This window comes from Nerophis lumbriciformis, linkage group LG16 (assembly GCF_033978685.3).
Source record: "Nerophis lumbriciformis linkage group LG16, RoL_Nlum_v2.1, whole genome shotgun sequence".
In the NCBI taxonomy this organism is placed as follows: Eukaryota; Metazoa; Chordata; class Actinopteri; order Syngnathiformes; family Syngnathidae; genus Nerophis; species Nerophis lumbriciformis.
The window spans coordinates 45,394,978-45,414,598 of NC_084563.2; the positions used below are offsets into that span (position 1 = coordinate 45,394,978).

The following is a 19,621-nucleotide window of genomic DNA, read 5'->3' on the forward strand; positions in this document are numbered from 1 at the left end:
ATTTTACTACAAATTTTTATAGACTGAATTTTAATTCACTACATTTTCAAACACTGAATTTTTAAAACAGCACATTTTTAGACACTATTTTTGAAGCAGGGAATTAAAACGAAAAAAAAAATTCAAAATTTTTCAGTACTAAATTATTTTACTACAAATTTTTATAGACTGAATTTTTATACATTGAATTTTTAAAACAGCACATTTTTAAACACTATTTTTGAAGCAGGGAATCAAAACAAAACAAAAATTCCAAATTTTTTAGTACTGAATTATTTTTCTACAAATTTTTATAGACTGAATTTTAATTCACTAAATTTTTATACACTTAATTTTTAAAACAGCACATTTGTAGACACTATTTTTGAAGAAGGGAATTAAAACAAAAAAAAAAAATTCCAAAATTTTTAGTACTGAATTATGTTACAATAAATGTTTATAGACTGAATTTCTTTACACTGAATTTTTAAAACTGCACATTTTTAGACACTATTTTTGAAGCAGGGAATTAAAACAAAACAAAAATCCTAATATTTGAGTACTGAATTATTTTTCAACACATTTTTATAGACTGAATTTTTATTCACCAAATTTTTATTCACTGAATATTTATACACTGAATTTTTAAAACAGCACATTTTTAGACACTATTTTTGAAGCAGGGAATTAAAACAAAAAAAAAATTCCAAATTTTTTAGTACTGAATTATTTTACTACAAATTTTTATAGACTGAATTTTAATTCAGTACATTTTTATACACTGAATTTTTAAAACAGCACATTTGTAGACACTATTTTTGAAGAAGGGAATTAAAACAAAAAAAAGAATTACAAAATATTTAGTACTGAATTATTTTACAACAAATTTTTATGGACTGAATTTTTATTCACTGAATTTTTAAAACAGCACGTTTTTAGACACTATTTTTGAAGCAGGGAATTAAAACGAAAAAAAAATTCAAAATTTTTTAGTACTGAATTATTTTACTACAAATTTTTATAGACTGAATTTTTATTCACTGAATTTTTATACACAGAATTTTTAAAACAGCACATTTTTAGACACTATTTTTGAAGCAGGGAATTAAAACGAAAAAAAAAATCTAAATTTTTTAGTACTGAATTATTTTACTACAAATTTTTATAGACTGAATTTTTATACATTGAATTTTTAAAACATGACATTTTTAGACACTATTTTTTAAACAGGGAATTAAAACAAAAACAAAAATTCCAAATTTTTTAGTACTGAATTATTTTTCAACACATTTTTATAGACTGAATTTTTATTCACCAAATTTTTATTCACTGAATATTTATACACTGAATTTTTAAAACAGCACATTTTTAGACACTATTTTTGAAGCAGGTAATTAAAACAGAAAAAAAAGCCAAATTTTTAGTACTGAATTCTTTTACAACACAATTTTATAGACTGAATTTTTATTCACTGAATTTTTATACACTGAATTTTTAAAACAGCACATTTTAGACACTATTTTTGAAGCAGGGAATTAAAACGAAAAAAAAAAATTCCAAAATTTTTAGTACTGAATTATGTTACAATAAATTTTTATAGACTGAATTTTTTTTACACTGAATTTTTAAAACTGCACATTTTTAGACACTATTTTTGAAGCAGGGAATTAAAACAAAACAAAAATCCTAATATTTGAGTACTGAATTATTTTTCAACACATTTTTATAGACTGAATTTTTATTCACCAAATTTTTATTCACTGAATATTTATACACTGAATTTTTAAAACAGCACGTTTTTAGACACTATTTTTGAAGCAGGGAATTAAAACGAAAAAAAAATTCAAAATTTTTTAGTACTGAATTATTTTACTACAAATTTTTATAGACTGAATTTTTATACATTGAATTTTTAAAACAGGACATTTTTAGACACTATTTTTTAAACAGGGAATTAAAACAAAAACAAAAATTCCAAATTTTTTAGTACTGAATTATTTTACTACAAATTTTTATAGACTGAATTTTAATTTACTACATTTTTATACACTGAATTTTTAAAACAGCACATTTTTAGACACTATTTTTGAAGCAGGGAATTAAAACGAAAAAAAAATTCAAAATTTTTCAGTACTAAATTATTTTACTACAAATTTTTTATAGACTGAATTTTTATACATTGAATTTTTAAAACAGGACATTTTTAGACACTATTTTTTAAACCGGGAATTAAAACAAAAACAAAAATTCCAAATTTTTTAGTACGAAATTATTTTACAACAAATTTTTATAGAGTGAATTTTTATTAACAGAATTTTTTTACACTGAATTTTTAATACAGCACATTTTTAAACACTATTTTTGAAGCAGGGAATCAAAACAAAACAAAAATTCCAAATTTTTTAGTACTGAATTATTTTTCTACAAATTTTTATAGACTGAATTTTAATTCACTAAATTTTTATACACTTAATTTTTAAAACAGCACATTTGTAGACACTATTTGTGAAGAAGGGAATTAAAACAAAAAAAAAAATTCCAAAATTTTTAGTACTGAATTATGTTACAATAAATTTTTATAGACTGAATTTTTATTCACCAAATTTTTATTCACTGAATATTTATACACTGAATTTTTAAAACAGCACATTTTTAGACACTATTTTTGAAGCAGGTAATTAAAACAGAAAAAGTACTGAATTCTTTTACAACACATTTTTATAGACTACATTTTTATAGACTGAATTTTTATACATTGAATTTTTAAAACAGGACATTTTTAGACACTATTTTTTAAACAGGGAATTAAAACAAAACAAAACAAAAAAATCCAAATTTTTTAGTACTGAATTATTTTACAACAAATTTTTATAGAGTGAATTTTTATTAACAGAATTTTTATACACTGAATTTTTAAAACAGCACATTTGTAGACACTATTTTTGAAGAAGGGAATTAAAACAAAAAAAAATTCAAAATTTTTTAGTACTGAATTATTTTACTACAAATTTTTATAGACTGAATTTTAATTCACTAAATTTTTATACACTGAATTTTTAAAACAGCACATTTGTAGACACTATTTTTGAAGAAGGGAATTAAAACAAAAAAAAATTCCAACATTTTTAGTACTGAATTATGTTACAATAAATTTTTATAGACTGAATTTTTTTACACTGAATTTTTAAAACTGCACATTTTTAGACACTATTTTTGAAGCAGGGAATTAAAACAAAAAAAATCCTAATATTTGAGTACTGAATTATTTTTCAACACATTTTTATAGACTGAATTTTTATTCACCAAATTTTTATTCACTGAATATTTATACACTGAATTTTTAAAACAGCACATTTGTAGACACTATTTTTGAAGCAGGTATTTAAAACAGAAAAAAAATCCAAATTTTTAGTACTGAATTCTTTTACAACACAATTTTATAGACTGAATTTTTATTCACTGAATTTTTATACACTGAATTTTTAAAACAGCACATTGTTAGACACTATTTTTGAAGCAGGGAATTAAAACAAAACAAAAAAAAATCCAAATTTTTTAGTACTGAATTATTTTACAACAAATTTTTATAGACTGAATTTTTATTCACTGAATTTTTATACACTGAATTTTTAAAACAGCACATTTTTAGACACTATTTTTGAAGCAGGGAATTAAAACGAAAAAAAAAATTCAAAATTTTTTAGTACTGAATTATTTTACTAAACATTTTTATAGACTGAATTTTTATACATTGAATTTTTAAAACAGGACATTTTTTGACACTATTTTTTAAACAGGGAATTAAAACAAAAACAAAAATTCCACATTTTTTAGTACGGAATTATTTTACAACAAATTTTTATAGACTGAATTTTTATACACTGAATTTTTATAAACTGAATTTTTACCTTCATTCTAGCCTTTTTTTATCCATTCCTGTACCACTTTTGACGTGTGTTTGGGGTCATTGTCCTGTTGGAACACCTAACTGCGCCCAAGAGGCGAGGCCTTTCAATCAATCAATCAATGTTTATTTATATAGCCCTAAATCACAAGTGTCTCAAAGGGCTGCACAAGCCACAACGACATCCTCGGTACAGAGCCCACATAAGGGCAAGGAAAAACTCACCCCAGTGGGACGTCGATGTGAATGACTATGAGAAACCTTGGAGAGGACCGCATATGTGGGTAACCCCCCGCCCCCTCTAGGGGAGACCGAATGCAATGGATGTCAAGTGGGTCTGACATAATATTGTCCATAGTGGATCTAACATAATAGTAAGAGTCCAGTCCATAGTGGGGCCAGCAGGACACCATCCCGAGCGGAGACGAGTCAGCAGCGCTTTAATCCTTTAATCCCAGGAACACCAACCTACCGTATAGCATGGTGGTGGTAGTAATTAGGTGATTAAGTGATTAGGACACCTGATTCTGATCATTTGGACGGGTGGCCAAATACTTTTGGCAATATAGTGTACAGTATATGCAAAATATATGCTGATTATCAGAACCTACACAATACTTTGGGAAGAAGATGGAAATATAATCACTAGAGATGTCCGATAATATCGGACTGCCGATATTATCGGCTGATAAATGCTTTAAAATGTAATATCGGAAATTATCGGTATCGGTTTCAAAAAGTAAAATGTATAACTTTTTAAAACGCCGCTGAGTACACGGACGTAGGGAGAAGTACAGAGCGCCAATAAACCTTAAAGGCACTGCCTTTGCGTGCCGGCCCAATCTCATACAAGTGAATGCACGCATACTTGGTCAACAGCCATACAGGTCACACTGAGGGTGGCCGTATAAACAACTTTAACACTGTTACAAATATGCGCCACACTGTGAACCCACACCAAACAAGAATGACAAAACACATTTCGGGAGAACATCCACACCGTAACACAACATAAACACAACAGAACAAATACCCAGAATCCCTTGCAGCACTAACTCATCCGGGACGCTACAATATACACCCCCAGCTACCCCCCCCCCCCTTCAACCCCGCCCACCTCAACCTCCTCATGCCCTCTCAGGGAGAGCATGTCCCAAATTCCAAACTGCTGTTTTGAGGCATGTTAAAAAAAGCAATGCACTTTGTGACTTCAATAATAAATATGGCAGTGCCATGTTGGCATTTTTTTTCCCATAACTTGAGTTGATTTATTTTGGAAAACCTTGTTACATTGTTTAATGCATCCAGCGGGGCATCACAACAAAATGAGGCATAATAATGTGTTAATTCCACGACTGTATATATCGGTATCGGTTGATATCAGTATCAGTAATTAAGAGTTGGACAATATCGGGATATCGGCAAAAAAGCCATTATCGGACATCTCTAGTAACTACCAATATTTATTTATGGAAAGTGCGAATGACAGTGTAACAATAGCAACACAATACATAAACTTGTCCCTTATTCTCTTACGTACATACATTTTTTTGGTCAAAAGGAAGTCAATAATACCGTATTTTCCCGACTATAAGGTGCACTTAAAATCATTTTTTCTCCCTCAACATTCGACAGTGCACCTTATAACCCGGTGCGCCTAATGTACGGAATACGTTGGGTTGAGCTTACCCACCTCGAAGCAATTGTATTTGGTACATGGTGTAATGATACGTGTGACCAGTAGATGGCAGTCAAACATAAGAGATAAGTCTAGGCTGCGCTGTGATGGCAATATGTCTCAAGTAAACAACAACAACATTTTTAAATGTTCCATTGAAAATATAGAACATTACACACGGCGCTTTATTTTGGAAAACCTTGTTACATTGTTTAATGCATCCAGCGGGGCTTTGCAACAAAATTAGGCATAATAATGTGTTCATTCCACGACTGTATATATCGGTATCGGTAATTAAGAGTTGGACAATATCGGGATATCGGCAAAAAAGCCATTATCGGACATCTCTAATAACCACTTATGTGCCTTGCTCAAGGGCTTGTTGTCTTTGTGATAGCTGCCTTGACATCCAAGTGTTCATTTTTCAGTGACATTGTGTGTATATGCATGAATGGCGTCATAGCACGAGTAATGAAGATTGTAACATATCTATGATTGTTTAATGACCAACAAACAAGGTGACTCTTTCACAGTTTCCAACCTCAACAACGGTATTCGACTGGTGGACAGCGAGGCCTTGGCTTGCATCACGTCCTTCTGCTTCCCCTCAGCTGCCGCGTCAGTCCAGTGTCTGGCTTGGGTTCCCTCCGCCCCAGGCATGTTCATTACTGGAGGTAAACACACACAAAACTGCCTCGATGAACTTGATGATCATACTTGCCAACCCTCCCGGATTTTCCAGGAGACTCCCGAAATTCAGCGCCTCTCCCGAAAACCTCCCGGGAGACATTTTCTCCCGAAAATCTCCCGAAATTCAGGCGGAGCTGGAAGCCACGCCCCCTCCAGCTTCATGCGGACCTGAGTGACGTGTCGACAGCCTGTATTCACGTCTGCTTTCCCACAATATAAACAGCATGCCTGCCCAAACACGTTATAACTGTAGAATGATCGAGGGCGAGTTCTTGGTTTCTTATGTGGGTTTAATGTTAGGCAGTTTCATTAACGTCCTCCCAGCGCGGTAACAACACACAACAACAGCAGTCATGTTTTATTCTACCGTAAAGCAGTTCATCTGCCGTAAACGGCAATGTTGTTGTAATATATTGAGTTGGAGGCAATAACCAGGCGAGGTGATGAAGTACGTCTCTTCACTGTAGACTTCAGAACAGACTCACACACTTGACGTCAGGTGTGCAACACCACATAAATCGTTGGCCAACCAAAAAGTAACCCCAGTACGCTATAGCCAACGTTCACCAGGAGATGGCAACAGACAAACATAGATCACTCTATTACATTCCTCCCCTTTTAGAAATGTAGAAGTTACTGAAAATAAATAAACAACCCAACCAAAAAATGCAGCAGCTCAATTAAAAAAACTGTACTTAAGCCACATTCTTTTTTTCCTTTTTTTTTTAAGTACTGAACTCTTAACCCTCATTTGTAAACAATAACATGCTTATTATACAAACAGTATTCGTACACCTTTAACACAGATTTGTATACTGTCTTCAGAGATTCAGTTTTTTTGGTGGTACTCGAAACCTTTCTGGGTACCTGCGAAAGGGTGTTCAGCATGGTTCGAAAAATAGTGACAGAATAGAACAAGGATGGACAATTCAACCCTTAACTCAACAATGAGTAGATGAGTGTTATGTGTGTGTATATGTGTAAATAAATGAACACTGAAATTCAAGTATTTCTTTATATATATATATATATATATATATATATATATATATATATATATATATATAGCTAGAATTCACTGAAAGTCAAGTATTTCTTATATATATATATGTATATATATATATATATGAAATACTTGACTTGGTGAATTCTAGCTGTAAATATACTCCTCCCCTCTTAGCCACGCCCATAACCACTACCCCGCCCCACCCCACCACGCCCACCCCCCACCCCCCGAAATCGGAGGTCTCAAGGTTGGCAAGTATGTTGATGATGTATTAATTGTTGATTCCTAACATGAATTTCCATCGTTGACACACTCACGTGTTCTCTGTCAGATTCCCAGGTTGGAGTATTGCGAATATGGAATGTGTCTCGCCCGACACCTTTGGACAGCATTAAACTGAAAAAGACTGGATTCCACGCTTTACACGTCCTCAACTCTCCTCTGGCCAAGAAAGGTACGGTTTACAAATTGCGAGGGTTAAGAAACGATGGTCTGAAATGTCTCCATGTTCGTTTAGATACAGTTGTGGTCAAAAGTTTACATACACTTTCTGGGTGTTGTTGATAAACGGTTTTCGTCTTGCATAGGAGAGTTTTAGCTTGCACTTACAGATGCAGCGACCAACTGTAGTTACTGACAGTGGGTTTCTGAAGTGTTCCTGAGCCCATGTGGCGATATCCTTTACACACTGATGTCGCTTGTTGATGCAGTACAGCCTGAGGGTTCGAAGGTCACGGGCTTAGCTGCTTACGTGCAGTGATTTCTCCAGATTCTCTGAACCCTTTGATGATATTACGGACCATAGATGGTGAAATCCCTAAATTCCTTGCAATAGCTGTTTTTTCTTAAACTGTTCAACAATTTGCTCACGCATTTGTTGACAAAGTGGTGACCCTCGCCCCATCCTTGTTTGTGAATGACTGAGCATTTCATGGAATCTACTTTTATACCCAATCATGGCACCCACCTGTTCCCAATTAGCCTGCACACCTGTGGGATGTTCCAAATAAGTGTTTGATGAGCATTCCTCAACTTTATCAGTATTTATTGCCACCTTTCCCAACTTCTTTGTCACGTGTTGCTGGCATCAAATTCTAAAGTTAATGATTATTTGCCAAAAAAAAAAAAATGTTTATCAGTTTGAACATCAAATATGTTGTCTTTGTAGCATATTCAACTGAATATGGGTTGAGAATGATTTTCAAATCATTGTATTCCGTTTATATTTACATCTAACACAATTTCCCAACTCATATGGAAACGGGGTTTGTATATGTCAATATTATTGTACTTTCCCTTCTTGTTTACAGCTCAGAGTTTCTGCTCTCCCAGCAAAAGTCAGCACACCAGCTCTACCAGTGAGGCCGTACCCCCACCGACCCTTTCAGAGAGTCGGTCCTTCTCTTTGCCTCCTGGTCACGCCGTGTGCTGTTTCTTGGATGGAGGAGTGGGACTGTATGACATGGGAGCTAAGAAGTGGGACTTCCTACGTGACTTGGTATCATACAACTCTCTTTATACTGTGTTTATACTAAAAGTAGTCAAATCTAATGTGATTACAGGACCCTAATATGTTGACGAATTAACGACTGTCGTCCTTTTTTCCAGGGTCATGTCGAGACTATCTTTGACTGCAAGTTCAAACCGGATGACCCAAACTTGCTGGCTACAGCGAGCTTCGACGGAACCATCAAAATCTGGGACACAAATACCCTGACGGCTGTTTACACCTCCCCTGGCAATGAAGGAGTGGTTTACTCCCTGTCTTGGGCTCCAGGTACACACACCAGCACACACACATCCAACAGTCAACATGGTGGACTACCCTTGTGTGTGTGTTTTGAAGGGGACTTGAACTGCATCGCAGGAGCAACATCTCGCAACGGAGCTTTCATTTGGGACGTCAGGAAAGGAAAGATCGTCACTCGCTTTGATGAGGTTACTTTAATCTTTTTTTTTTTAAAGGGGAACTGCATTCACAACCCCTTTGTGACACAACAACACATCCTGTATGTCTTTTTTATGCATTCTAATTCGTAAAGAAACTCTAGCAAGAGGTGGCTAACAATGCAGATAATGGGGATTCGATCTATTCCGCTTATAAAGTGCTCTAAAATCACCCAAAAACATCCATCAATGTATGCTATAAGCAGTGACGTGCAGTGGAAAGAAAAAAATTGTAAAAAGAAAAAAAATATATTAAATTGTTAAATGTATCCAGTGATTATATTATAAAGTTATTTTCCATTTAACTTCACCAGTTTTAGATTATTTTTATTCAAAATCGCTGAATTTTCACATTTGCCGTTCAAATACTGAGAAGAGACGGTGCGGTGAACAGCAGCCAGTCGAGGCACGTCACTCAGTGCCTCAACATGGACGGACTCGGCTAATTGCTGGTCTGCTGTGCAGTGAGACCGTATTGCTATATGAATTATATTATACATTTCCATAGTTAAGTTAGCTGAGGTATATAATGTACAGTGTATTTTGTCAACAACTGTATGTGTGTAAAGTATTTCTTGTGCTGAGCGATCATAAAACGGCTGCAAAAGACGCACTGGCTGAGGCTCGCAGTAATCCCGCCTCCTGCACCCCCGCCGTAGAATTGTTATATCAACTAAAGCCCACACTTAAACTTTCCACGTGCAAGATTGAATCTATTTAAAAAAGTTATTTCATAAGAAGCCAAAAAGTGCAAAAACAATAATGTTCGTGTTGGAGGAGTTGTGAATGACTGCAGGGCCACAACATTAGGTACACCTGCAGACTGCAGGTGTACCTAATTCACAACTCCTCCAACACGAACATTATTGTTTTTGCACTTTTTGGCTTCTTATTAAATAACTTTTGTAACCTATTTTTATGGGCTTTCCTCTTTGTGATGTTAAGTTCCTGTTATGCGCTGTTATACAGTATATGCCTTGAGCTCTTATTTTGAAGGCGCTAAGAGCGGAATTTTGACACGTTGGAGTGGAGCGGAAGTTTTTGAAAGAAGGTAAATAAAGTGGTCCTCGTGTAAACTGGAGCCTCCGTGTTCGTTATTTTGTAGTTTCATACAGTATAGGCCACATTTATAAACCCTCGGTTACACTTTTTTAAATAGATTCAATCTTGCACGTGGAAAGTTGAAGTGAGGGCTTTAGTTGATATAACACTCCCATCAGGGGGTTCATTAATCCAGCACAACAGCGGCGCATTTCTAAGTAAAGGTAAGACCATAATAACGTTTTTTATTAAATGTGCTTTTTTGTGTGCTACAGTTTGTATGTGTAAAGTTAAAGTTAAGTTAAAGTAGCAATGATTGTCACACACACACTAGGTGTGGTGAAATGTGTCCTCTGCATTTGACCCATCCCCTTGTTCACCCCCTGGGAGGTGAGGGGAGCAGTGGGCAGCAGCGGCGCCGCGCCCGGGAATAATTTTTGGTGATTTAACCCCCAATTCCAAGCCTTGATGCTGAGTGCCAAGCAGGGAAGAATGCTGGTATGAGCTTTTAAACATAACCCGTTAACTGCTGCCAATCAAATGGTGAATAAGATACTCTTTAGGGTTCATATGTTTGTAAATCTGACTGTGATGAAGTCAGTGCCTCACCAGCCATCAACCTCACCGCACGTCACTGGCTATAAGTCAGAGCTGTCCAAAGTGCGGCCCGCTGCTAATTGTTTACCGGCCCGCCACACATTCTGGAAATGCTATTGCAAAAATAAAATAAAAAAACATAAAAAAAAGTGGCCCTGTGATGAGGTGTCGACTTGTGTGTACCCCGCCTTCCGCCCGAATGCAGCTGAGATAGGCTCCAGCACCCCCCGCGACCCCAAAAGGGACAAGCGGTAGGAAATGGATGGACGGATTAAAAAAAGTGGAATGAGGTGAAATCTAACTAGAAAAAGTTGCAATGTTGACACAAAGCTGTTTTTTTCTCGTGTCTATCTTTATTTTTCTGTTTTTGCAATTTCTCAAAAAAAAAAAAAAAATCTATGTTACCGGTATATTGAATTATTGACCTATTCAAGGCTCCAATTACTTAAAATATTTCACTTTAAAATGTTTTATGTGGAAAATATTGCATACATTGTGTGGTTGCCATATAAATAGATCAATGTTTTCTTTGACAAAAGAGCATAAAACAAACAAAAGTTCAAATGTAAAATCGACAGATATATCTGACGTTGGTCTTGTAACTTAAGTGTTGAAAGTAAAACAAAAACTAATAAAAATGTATCACTTTATAAAGGTCCCCAAATATATTTAGTGGGATTTTATTTAACTTCACTGTGATTACTCAAAAATATTAAAGAATTAAAATCAATGGTGTCCTGCATTATTGATCTTTTAGAGCCCTAATTACGAAATACTGCATATTTCAGTTTTACTATAAAAAAACAAGGTCGTCTTTGACAGAAAAGACATAAAACCTTTTTTTTTATTACTTTATATCAACCTGAAGTTGACTATAAGCGTTAAATAAATTTAAAACATAATAATTTGACTTATTTTTTACATTTTAATAACTGAGACCCTTTATGGTCCCCTTGAACCCTAAATGTAAAAAAAAATCTATATATTTTGTTATGGTTATAAAATGAAAAATATCAAAATGGCCCCCGCATGCTTTAATTTTTCCGTGTGCGGCCCTCAGTGGAAAAAGTTTGGACACCCCTGCTTTAAGTATATACAGCTTACTTGCCAACCCTCCCGGATTTTCCGGGAGACTCCCGAAATTCAGCGCCTCTCCCGAAAACCTCCCGGGACAAATTTTCTCCCGAAAATCTCCCGAAATTCAGGCGGACTCAGGTCCTCCACAATATAAAAAAGCGTACCTGCCCAATAACGTTATAACTGTAGAATGATGGAGGGCGAGTTCTTGGTTTCTTATGTGGGTTTATTGTTAGGCAGTTTCATTAACGTCCTCCCAGCGCGGCAACAACACACAACAGCAGTCACTTTTTTGTATACCGTAAAGCAGTTCATCTGCCGTAAACAGCAATGTTGTGACACTCTTAAACAGGACAATACTGCCATCTAGTGCATTTGATGAAAGCACTTTTGTGTGTGCCACACAGCAATGCATCATCAGAGAGGGTGTTCAGCATGGTTCGAAAAATAGTGACAGAGAATAGAACAAGGATGGACAATTCAACCCTTAACTCAACAATGAGTAGATGAGTGTTATGTGTGTGTATATGTGTAAATAAATGAACACTGAAATTCAAGTATTTATTTTATATATATATATATATATATATATATATATATATATATATATATATATATATGAAATACTTGACTTGGTGAATTCTAGCTGTAAATATACCCCCCCCCCCCTTTTAGCCACGCCCCCAACCACGCCCACCACCACCCCCTCCCCCCACCTCCCAAAATCGGAGGTCTGAAGGTTGGCAAGTATGATATACAGTCGTGGTCAAAAGTTTACATACACTTGTAAAGAACATAATGTCATGGCTGTCTTGAGTTTTCAATCATTTCTGCAACTCTTATTTTTTTGTGATTGGAGCACATACTTGTTGGTCACAAAAAAACATTCATGAAGTTTGCTTCTTTTATGAATTTATTAGGGCTGCAACAACTAATCGATTAAAATCGATTATAAAAATAGTTGCCGATTATGCTGTGTGTGAGAGTCCAGTCCATAGTGGATCTAACATAATGGTAGGAGTCCAGTCCATAGTGGATCTAACATAATAGTGAGAGTCCAGTCCATAGTGGATCCAACATGATAGTGAGAGTCCAGTCCATAGTGGATCTAACATAATAGTGAGAGTCCAGTCCATAGTGGATCTAACATGATAGTGAGAGTCCAGTCCATAGTGGGGCCATAGATCATTCATTCAGACTTCATATTGAAATTGGGACGCCTTGCGAGCCATAGTTTGGACACCCCTGCTGCCAACTATTATAAACCACATACTAATCTTTAAATTCAAAACTGAATGTTCTTTTTTTGCTATATTTTTTGTTTAACCTCTGCTTAGTATGACTTTCTTTTAAAGTATAAAAGTTATGGTAGTGATGATACAGTGACGGTTATCATTGGGAGAAGTTGTATTTTAACATATGAAACATTTGTAATAGGCTTTTGAGTTCTACCATATGTAACCGTTCATATGGTGGTGCTGTGTCTTCTTCCAGCATGGTAAAAATGGTATATTTTGTATATCCTGGAGCCATAAAGATTCAAAGAGGATTGCAACTTGTAGTGGAGATGGATTCTGGTAAGTGTTCATTTTTAGGCTGCATCTTTTACAGATACCTGATTTTTTTTTTTTTTTTTAATTCTGTCTCTCTTCCCAGTATCATTCGGACCATCGATGGTAAAATCCTTCATAAGTACAAACACCCGGCTGCAGTTTTTGGCTGTGACTGGAGTCAGAACAACAAGTAAGACTTTGAAAACATAGTACAATTGTATTGTATTGTAATTGTAATTACGTTATGCACATTCTGCTAAGATAAACACGTACAGTCATGGTCAAAAGTTGACATACACTTGTAAAGAACATCATGTCATGGCTGTCTTGAGTTTCTAGTCATTTCTACAACTCTTATTTTTTTGTGATAGAGTGATTGGAGCACATACTTGTTAAACATTCATGAAGTTTGGTTCTTTTATGAATTTATTATGGGTCTACTGAAAATGTGACCAATCAAAAGTATACATACAGCAATGTTAATATTTGCTTACATGTCCCTTGGCAAGTTTCACTGCAATAAGGCGCTTTTGGTAGCCATCCACAAGCTTCTGCTTGAATTTTTGACCACTACTCTTGACAAAATTGGTGCAGTTCAGCTAAATGTGTTGGTTTTCTGACATGGACTTGTTTCTTCAGCATTGTCCACACGTTTAAGTCAGGACTTTGGGAAAGGCCATTCTAAAACCTTCATTCTAGCCTGATTTAGCCATTCCTTTACCACTTTTGACGTGTGTTTGGGGTCATTGTCCTGTTGGAACACAGAAGTTTCCGCCAGAAGGTCTTATATCTGTCCATGTGATGTCAGATGTCAGATTTGGCTACAATACCCAGCAATATGTTTGAAGGAGAAAAGGTGAGGTCTTTAATCCCAGGAACACCTTTCCTACCGTCAAGCATGGTGGTGGTATTATTATGCTCTGGGTCTATTTCGCTGCCAATGGAATTGGTGCGTTACAGAGAGTAAATGGGACAATGAAAAAGGAGGATTACCTCCAAATTCTTCTGGACAACCTAAAATCATCAGCCCGGTGTCATGTCTGTGATCATGTTTAGTTATGTTATGTTTTGCTTTGTTTTTGGACTTTTTTTAGTTCTTGTCTTCACTCCCTTTGTCACCAGAGTAACCATTAGTTTCACCTGGTTCACATCGTCATGTCACGCACCTGTCTCACGTTTTCACATTTTGAGTCACGCACCTGTGTTCACTAATCATGTCATCATTATTTAAGCCTGTAGTTGCCAGGCAGTCAGCCTGGCGACATAAATGATAAATAATGATAAATGGGTTGTACTTATATAGCACTTTTCTACCTTCAAGGTACTCAAAGCGCTTTGACAGTATTTCCACATTTACCCATTCACACACACATTCACACACTGATGGCGGGAGCTGCCATGCAAGGCGCTAACCAGCAGCCATCAGGAGCAAGGGGTGAAGTGTCTTGCCCAAGGACACGACGGACGTGACTAGGATGGTAGAAGGTGGGGATTGAACCCCAGTAACCCAGCAACCCTCATTGCACATTATGTTCTTTACAAGTGTATGTAAACTTTTGAACACGACTTTATGTACCATTTAGGACAGCTGATAGTAACTCGTGGCTGATTTATTTTTTTCAATAATTGTGGAACGCTCTGCTTTCCCTGCAGAGATATGATTGCAACTGGTTGTGAGGATAAGAACGTGCGCGTGTACTACTTGGCCACCAGTTCAGACCAGCCGCTCAAGGTCTTTGCAGGACACCTCGCTAAAGTATTTCATGTGCGCTGGTCTCCACTCAGAGAGGGGATACTCTGTTCTGGATCAGATGATGGGTGAGATAAAACACACAAACGTGTGTCTGCTTTGGATGGAAGAAAAAAAAAACATTGTATGTAAATACAGTCTATTATACATCATTATTCACATGTGAATAATGTAAATGCAGTCTATTATACAGCATTATTCACAAGTGAATAATATAAATACAGGCTATTATACAGCATTATTCACATGTGAATAATATAAATACAGTCTATTACACAGCATTATTCACATGTGAATAATATAAATACAGTCTATTATACAGCATTATTCACATGTGAATATTGTAAATACAGTCTATTATACAGCATTATTCACATGTGAATAATATAAATACAGTCAATTATACAGCATTATTCACATATTAATAATATAAATACAGTCAATTATACAGCATTATTCACATGTGAATAATGTAAATATAGTCTATTATACAGCATTATTCACATGTGAATAATGTAAATACAGTCTATTATACAGCATTATTCATATGTGAATAATATAAATACAGTCTATTATACAGCATTATTCACATGTGAATAATGTAAATATAGTCTATTATACAACATTATTCACATGTGAATAATATAAATACAGTCTATTATACAGCAATATTCACATGTGAATAATATAAATACAGTCTATTATATAGCATTATTCACATGTGAATAATGTAAATATAGTCTATTATACAGCATTATTCACATGTGAATAATGTAAATACAGTCTATTATACATTCAAGTACAGTCAAAATGTATCCAGGTTTTCTGTTGTGAAAACAAATATGCACCTTTGTGTTTCTTTTTGGACAGGACTGTTCGTATATGGGATTACACACAGGATGCATGCATCAATGTGCTGAGTGGTCACACATCTCCAGTTAGAGGCCTAATGTGGAACACAGAGGTCCCATATCTTCTAATTTCAGGTAAATTGTGTTTTTGTGCATTTTTGATACCTTGAGTTTTGAAGTATTTATGAACCAAGTTCCTACAAGTGCCCCAATTTAAGAGTGTTTTGAGATACAAGCTGTCTCTTGGCTAATTGTGCTTTGAGTTGCCAGCAAAACATTTAGTGACAAGCCTCCCCAACGTTAGCTGGCATAGCGACTGTTATGATACACCCCGAAAGATTTTACTAAAGTTTAGTGAAATACAGCATTATTCACATGTGAATATTGTAAATACAGTCTATTATACAGCATTATTCACATGTGAATAATATAAATATAGTCAATTATACAGCATTATTCACATATTAATAATATAAATACAGTCAATTATACAGCATTATTCACATGTGAATAATGTAAATATAGTCTATTATACAGCATTATTCACATGTGAATAATGTAAATACAGTCTATTATACAGCATTATTCATATGTGAATAATATAAATACAGTCTATTATACAGCATTATTCACATGTGAATAATGTAAATATAGTCTATTATACAACATTATTCACATGTGAATAATATAAATACAGTCTATTATACAGCAATATTCACATGTGAATCATATAAATACAGTCTATTATATAGCATTATTCACATGTGAATAATGTAAATATAGTCTATTATACAGCATTATTCACATATTAATAATGTAGACAGTCTATTATACAGCATTATTCACATGTGAATAATGTAAATATAGTCTATTATACAGCATTATTCACATGTGAATAATGTAAATACAGTCTATTATAATAATGAATAATGCTGTATAATAGACTGTATTTACATTATTCGCATGTGAATAATGTAAATAGTCTTATCATACAGCATTATTCACATGTGAATAATATAAATACAGTCTATTTATACAGCATTATTCACATGTGAATAATATAAATACAGTCTATTATTCAGCATTATTCACATGTGAATAATGTAAATATAGTCTATTATACAGCATTATTCACATATGAATAATGTAGACAGTCTATTATACAGCATTATTCACATGTGAATAATATAAATACAGTCTATTATGCAGCATTATTCACATGTGAATAATATAAATACAGTCTATTATACAGCATTATTCACATGTGAATAATATAAACACAGTCTATTATACAGCATTATTCACATGTGACTAATATAAATACAGTCTATTATACAGCATTATTCACATGTGAATAATGTAAATATGGTCTATTATACAGCATTATTCACATGTGAATAATGTAAATATGGTCTATTATACAGCATTATTCACATGTGAATAATGTAAATACAGGCTATTATACAGCATTATTCACATGTGAATAATGTAAATACAGTCTATTATAATAATGAATAATGCTGTATAATAGACTGTATTTACATTATTCACATGTGAATATTGTAAATACAGTCTATTATACAGCATTATTCACATGTGAATAATATAAATACAGTCAATTATACAGCATTATTCACATATTAATAATATAAATACAGTCAGTTATACAGCATTATTCACATGTGAATAATGTAAATATAGTCTATTATACAGCATTATTCACATGTGAATAATGTAAATACAGTCTATTATACAGCATTATTCATATGTGAATAATATAAATACAGTCTATTATACAGCATTATTCATATGTGAATAATATAAATACAGTCTATTATACAGCATTATTCACATGTGAATAATGTAAATATAGTCTATTATGCAACATTATTCACATGTGAATAATATAAATACAGTCTATTATACAGCAATATTCACATGTGAATAATATAAATACAGTCTATTATATAGCATTATTCACATGTGACTAATATAAATATAGTCTATTATACAGCATTATTCACATATTAATAATGTAGACAGTCTATTATACAGCATTATTCACATGTGAATAATGTAAATATAGTCTATTATACAGCATTATTCACATGTGAATAATGTAAATACAGTCTATTATAATAATGAAAAATGCTGTATAATAGACTGTATTTACATTATTTGCATGTGAATAATGTAAATAGTCTTATCATACAGCATTATTCACATGTGAATAATATAAATACAGTCTATTTATACAGCATTATTCACATGTGAATAATATAAATACAGTCTATTATTCAGCATTATTCACATGTGAATAATGTAAATATAGTCTATTATATAGCATTATTCACATATGAATAATGTAGACAGTCTATTATACAGCATTATTCACATGTGAATAATATAAATACAGTCTATTATACAGCATTATTCACATGTGAATAATATAAACACAGTCTATTATACAGCATTATTCACATGTGACTAATATAAATACAGCCTATTATACAGCATTATTCACATGTGAATAATGTAAATATGGTCTATTATACAGCATTATTCACATGTGAATAATGTAAATACAGGCTATTATACAGCATTATTCACATGTGAATAATGTAAATACAGTCTATTATAATAATGAATAATGCTGTATAATAGACTGTATTTACATTATTCACATGTGAATAATGTAAATACAGTCTATTATACAGCATTATTCACATGTGAATAATGTAAATACAGTCTATTATACAGCATTATTCACATGTGAATAATATAAATACAGTCTATTATACAGCATTATTCACATGTGAATAAAATAAATACAGTCTATTATACAGCATTATTCACATGTGAATAATATAAATACAGTCTATTATTAAGCATTATTCACATGTGAATAATGTAAATATAGTCTATTATACAGCATTATTCACATGTGAATAATATAAATACAGTCTATTATACAGCATTATTCACATGTGAATAATGTAAATATAGTCTATTATACAGCATTATTCACATGTGAATAATATAAACACAGTCTATTATACAGCATTATTCACATGTGAATAATCTAAATACAGTCTATTATACAGCATTATTCACATGTGAATAATATAAACACAGTCTATTATACAGCATTATTCACATGTGACTAATATAAATACAGTCTATTATACAGCATTATTCACATGTGAATAATGTAAATATGGTCTATTATACAGCATTATTCACATGTGAATAATATAAATACAGTCTATTATACAGCATTATTCACATGTGACTAATATAAATACAGTCTATTATACAGCATTATTCACATGTGAATAATGTAAATATGGTCTATTATACAGCATTATTCACAAGTGAATAATGTAAATACAGTCTATTATACAGTTACTGTCAGTAACTACAGTTGGTCGCTACATCTGTAAGTGCAAGTTAAAACTCTACTATGCAAAGCGAAAGCCATTTATCAACAACACCCAGAAACGCTGCCGGCTTCGCTGGGCAAAAGTGCAGAAAAGTGGAAAATTGTT

General features: G+C 33.4%; 1 protein-coding gene across 2 annotated transcripts in view; it reads left to right on the plus strand.

Moving 5' to 3' along the window:
- Window positions 1-19,621, plus strand: part of wdr17 (WD repeat domain 17) — a 135,028-nt gene that overhangs the window by 33,305 nt on the left and 82,102 nt on the right. For both annotated transcript variants that reach the window (XM_061977231.2, XM_072914941.1), the window contains exons 6-14: window positions 6,095-6,235; window positions 7,589-7,711; window positions 8,568-8,755; window positions 8,866-9,034; window positions 9,104-9,195; window positions 13,414-13,496; window positions 13,576-13,662; window positions 15,126-15,290; window positions 16,093-16,208. In XM_061977231.2, coding sequence (XP_061833215.1) covers window positions 6,095-6,235; window positions 7,589-7,711; window positions 8,568-8,755; window positions 8,866-9,034; window positions 9,104-9,195; window positions 13,414-13,496; window positions 13,576-13,662; window positions 15,126-15,290; window positions 16,093-16,208 — 1,164 coding nt within the window. The remainder of the gene's footprint in view (window positions 1-6,094; window positions 6,236-7,588; window positions 7,712-8,567; window positions 8,756-8,865; window positions 9,035-9,103; window positions 9,196-13,413; window positions 13,497-13,575; window positions 13,663-15,125; window positions 15,291-16,092; window positions 16,209-19,621) is intronic.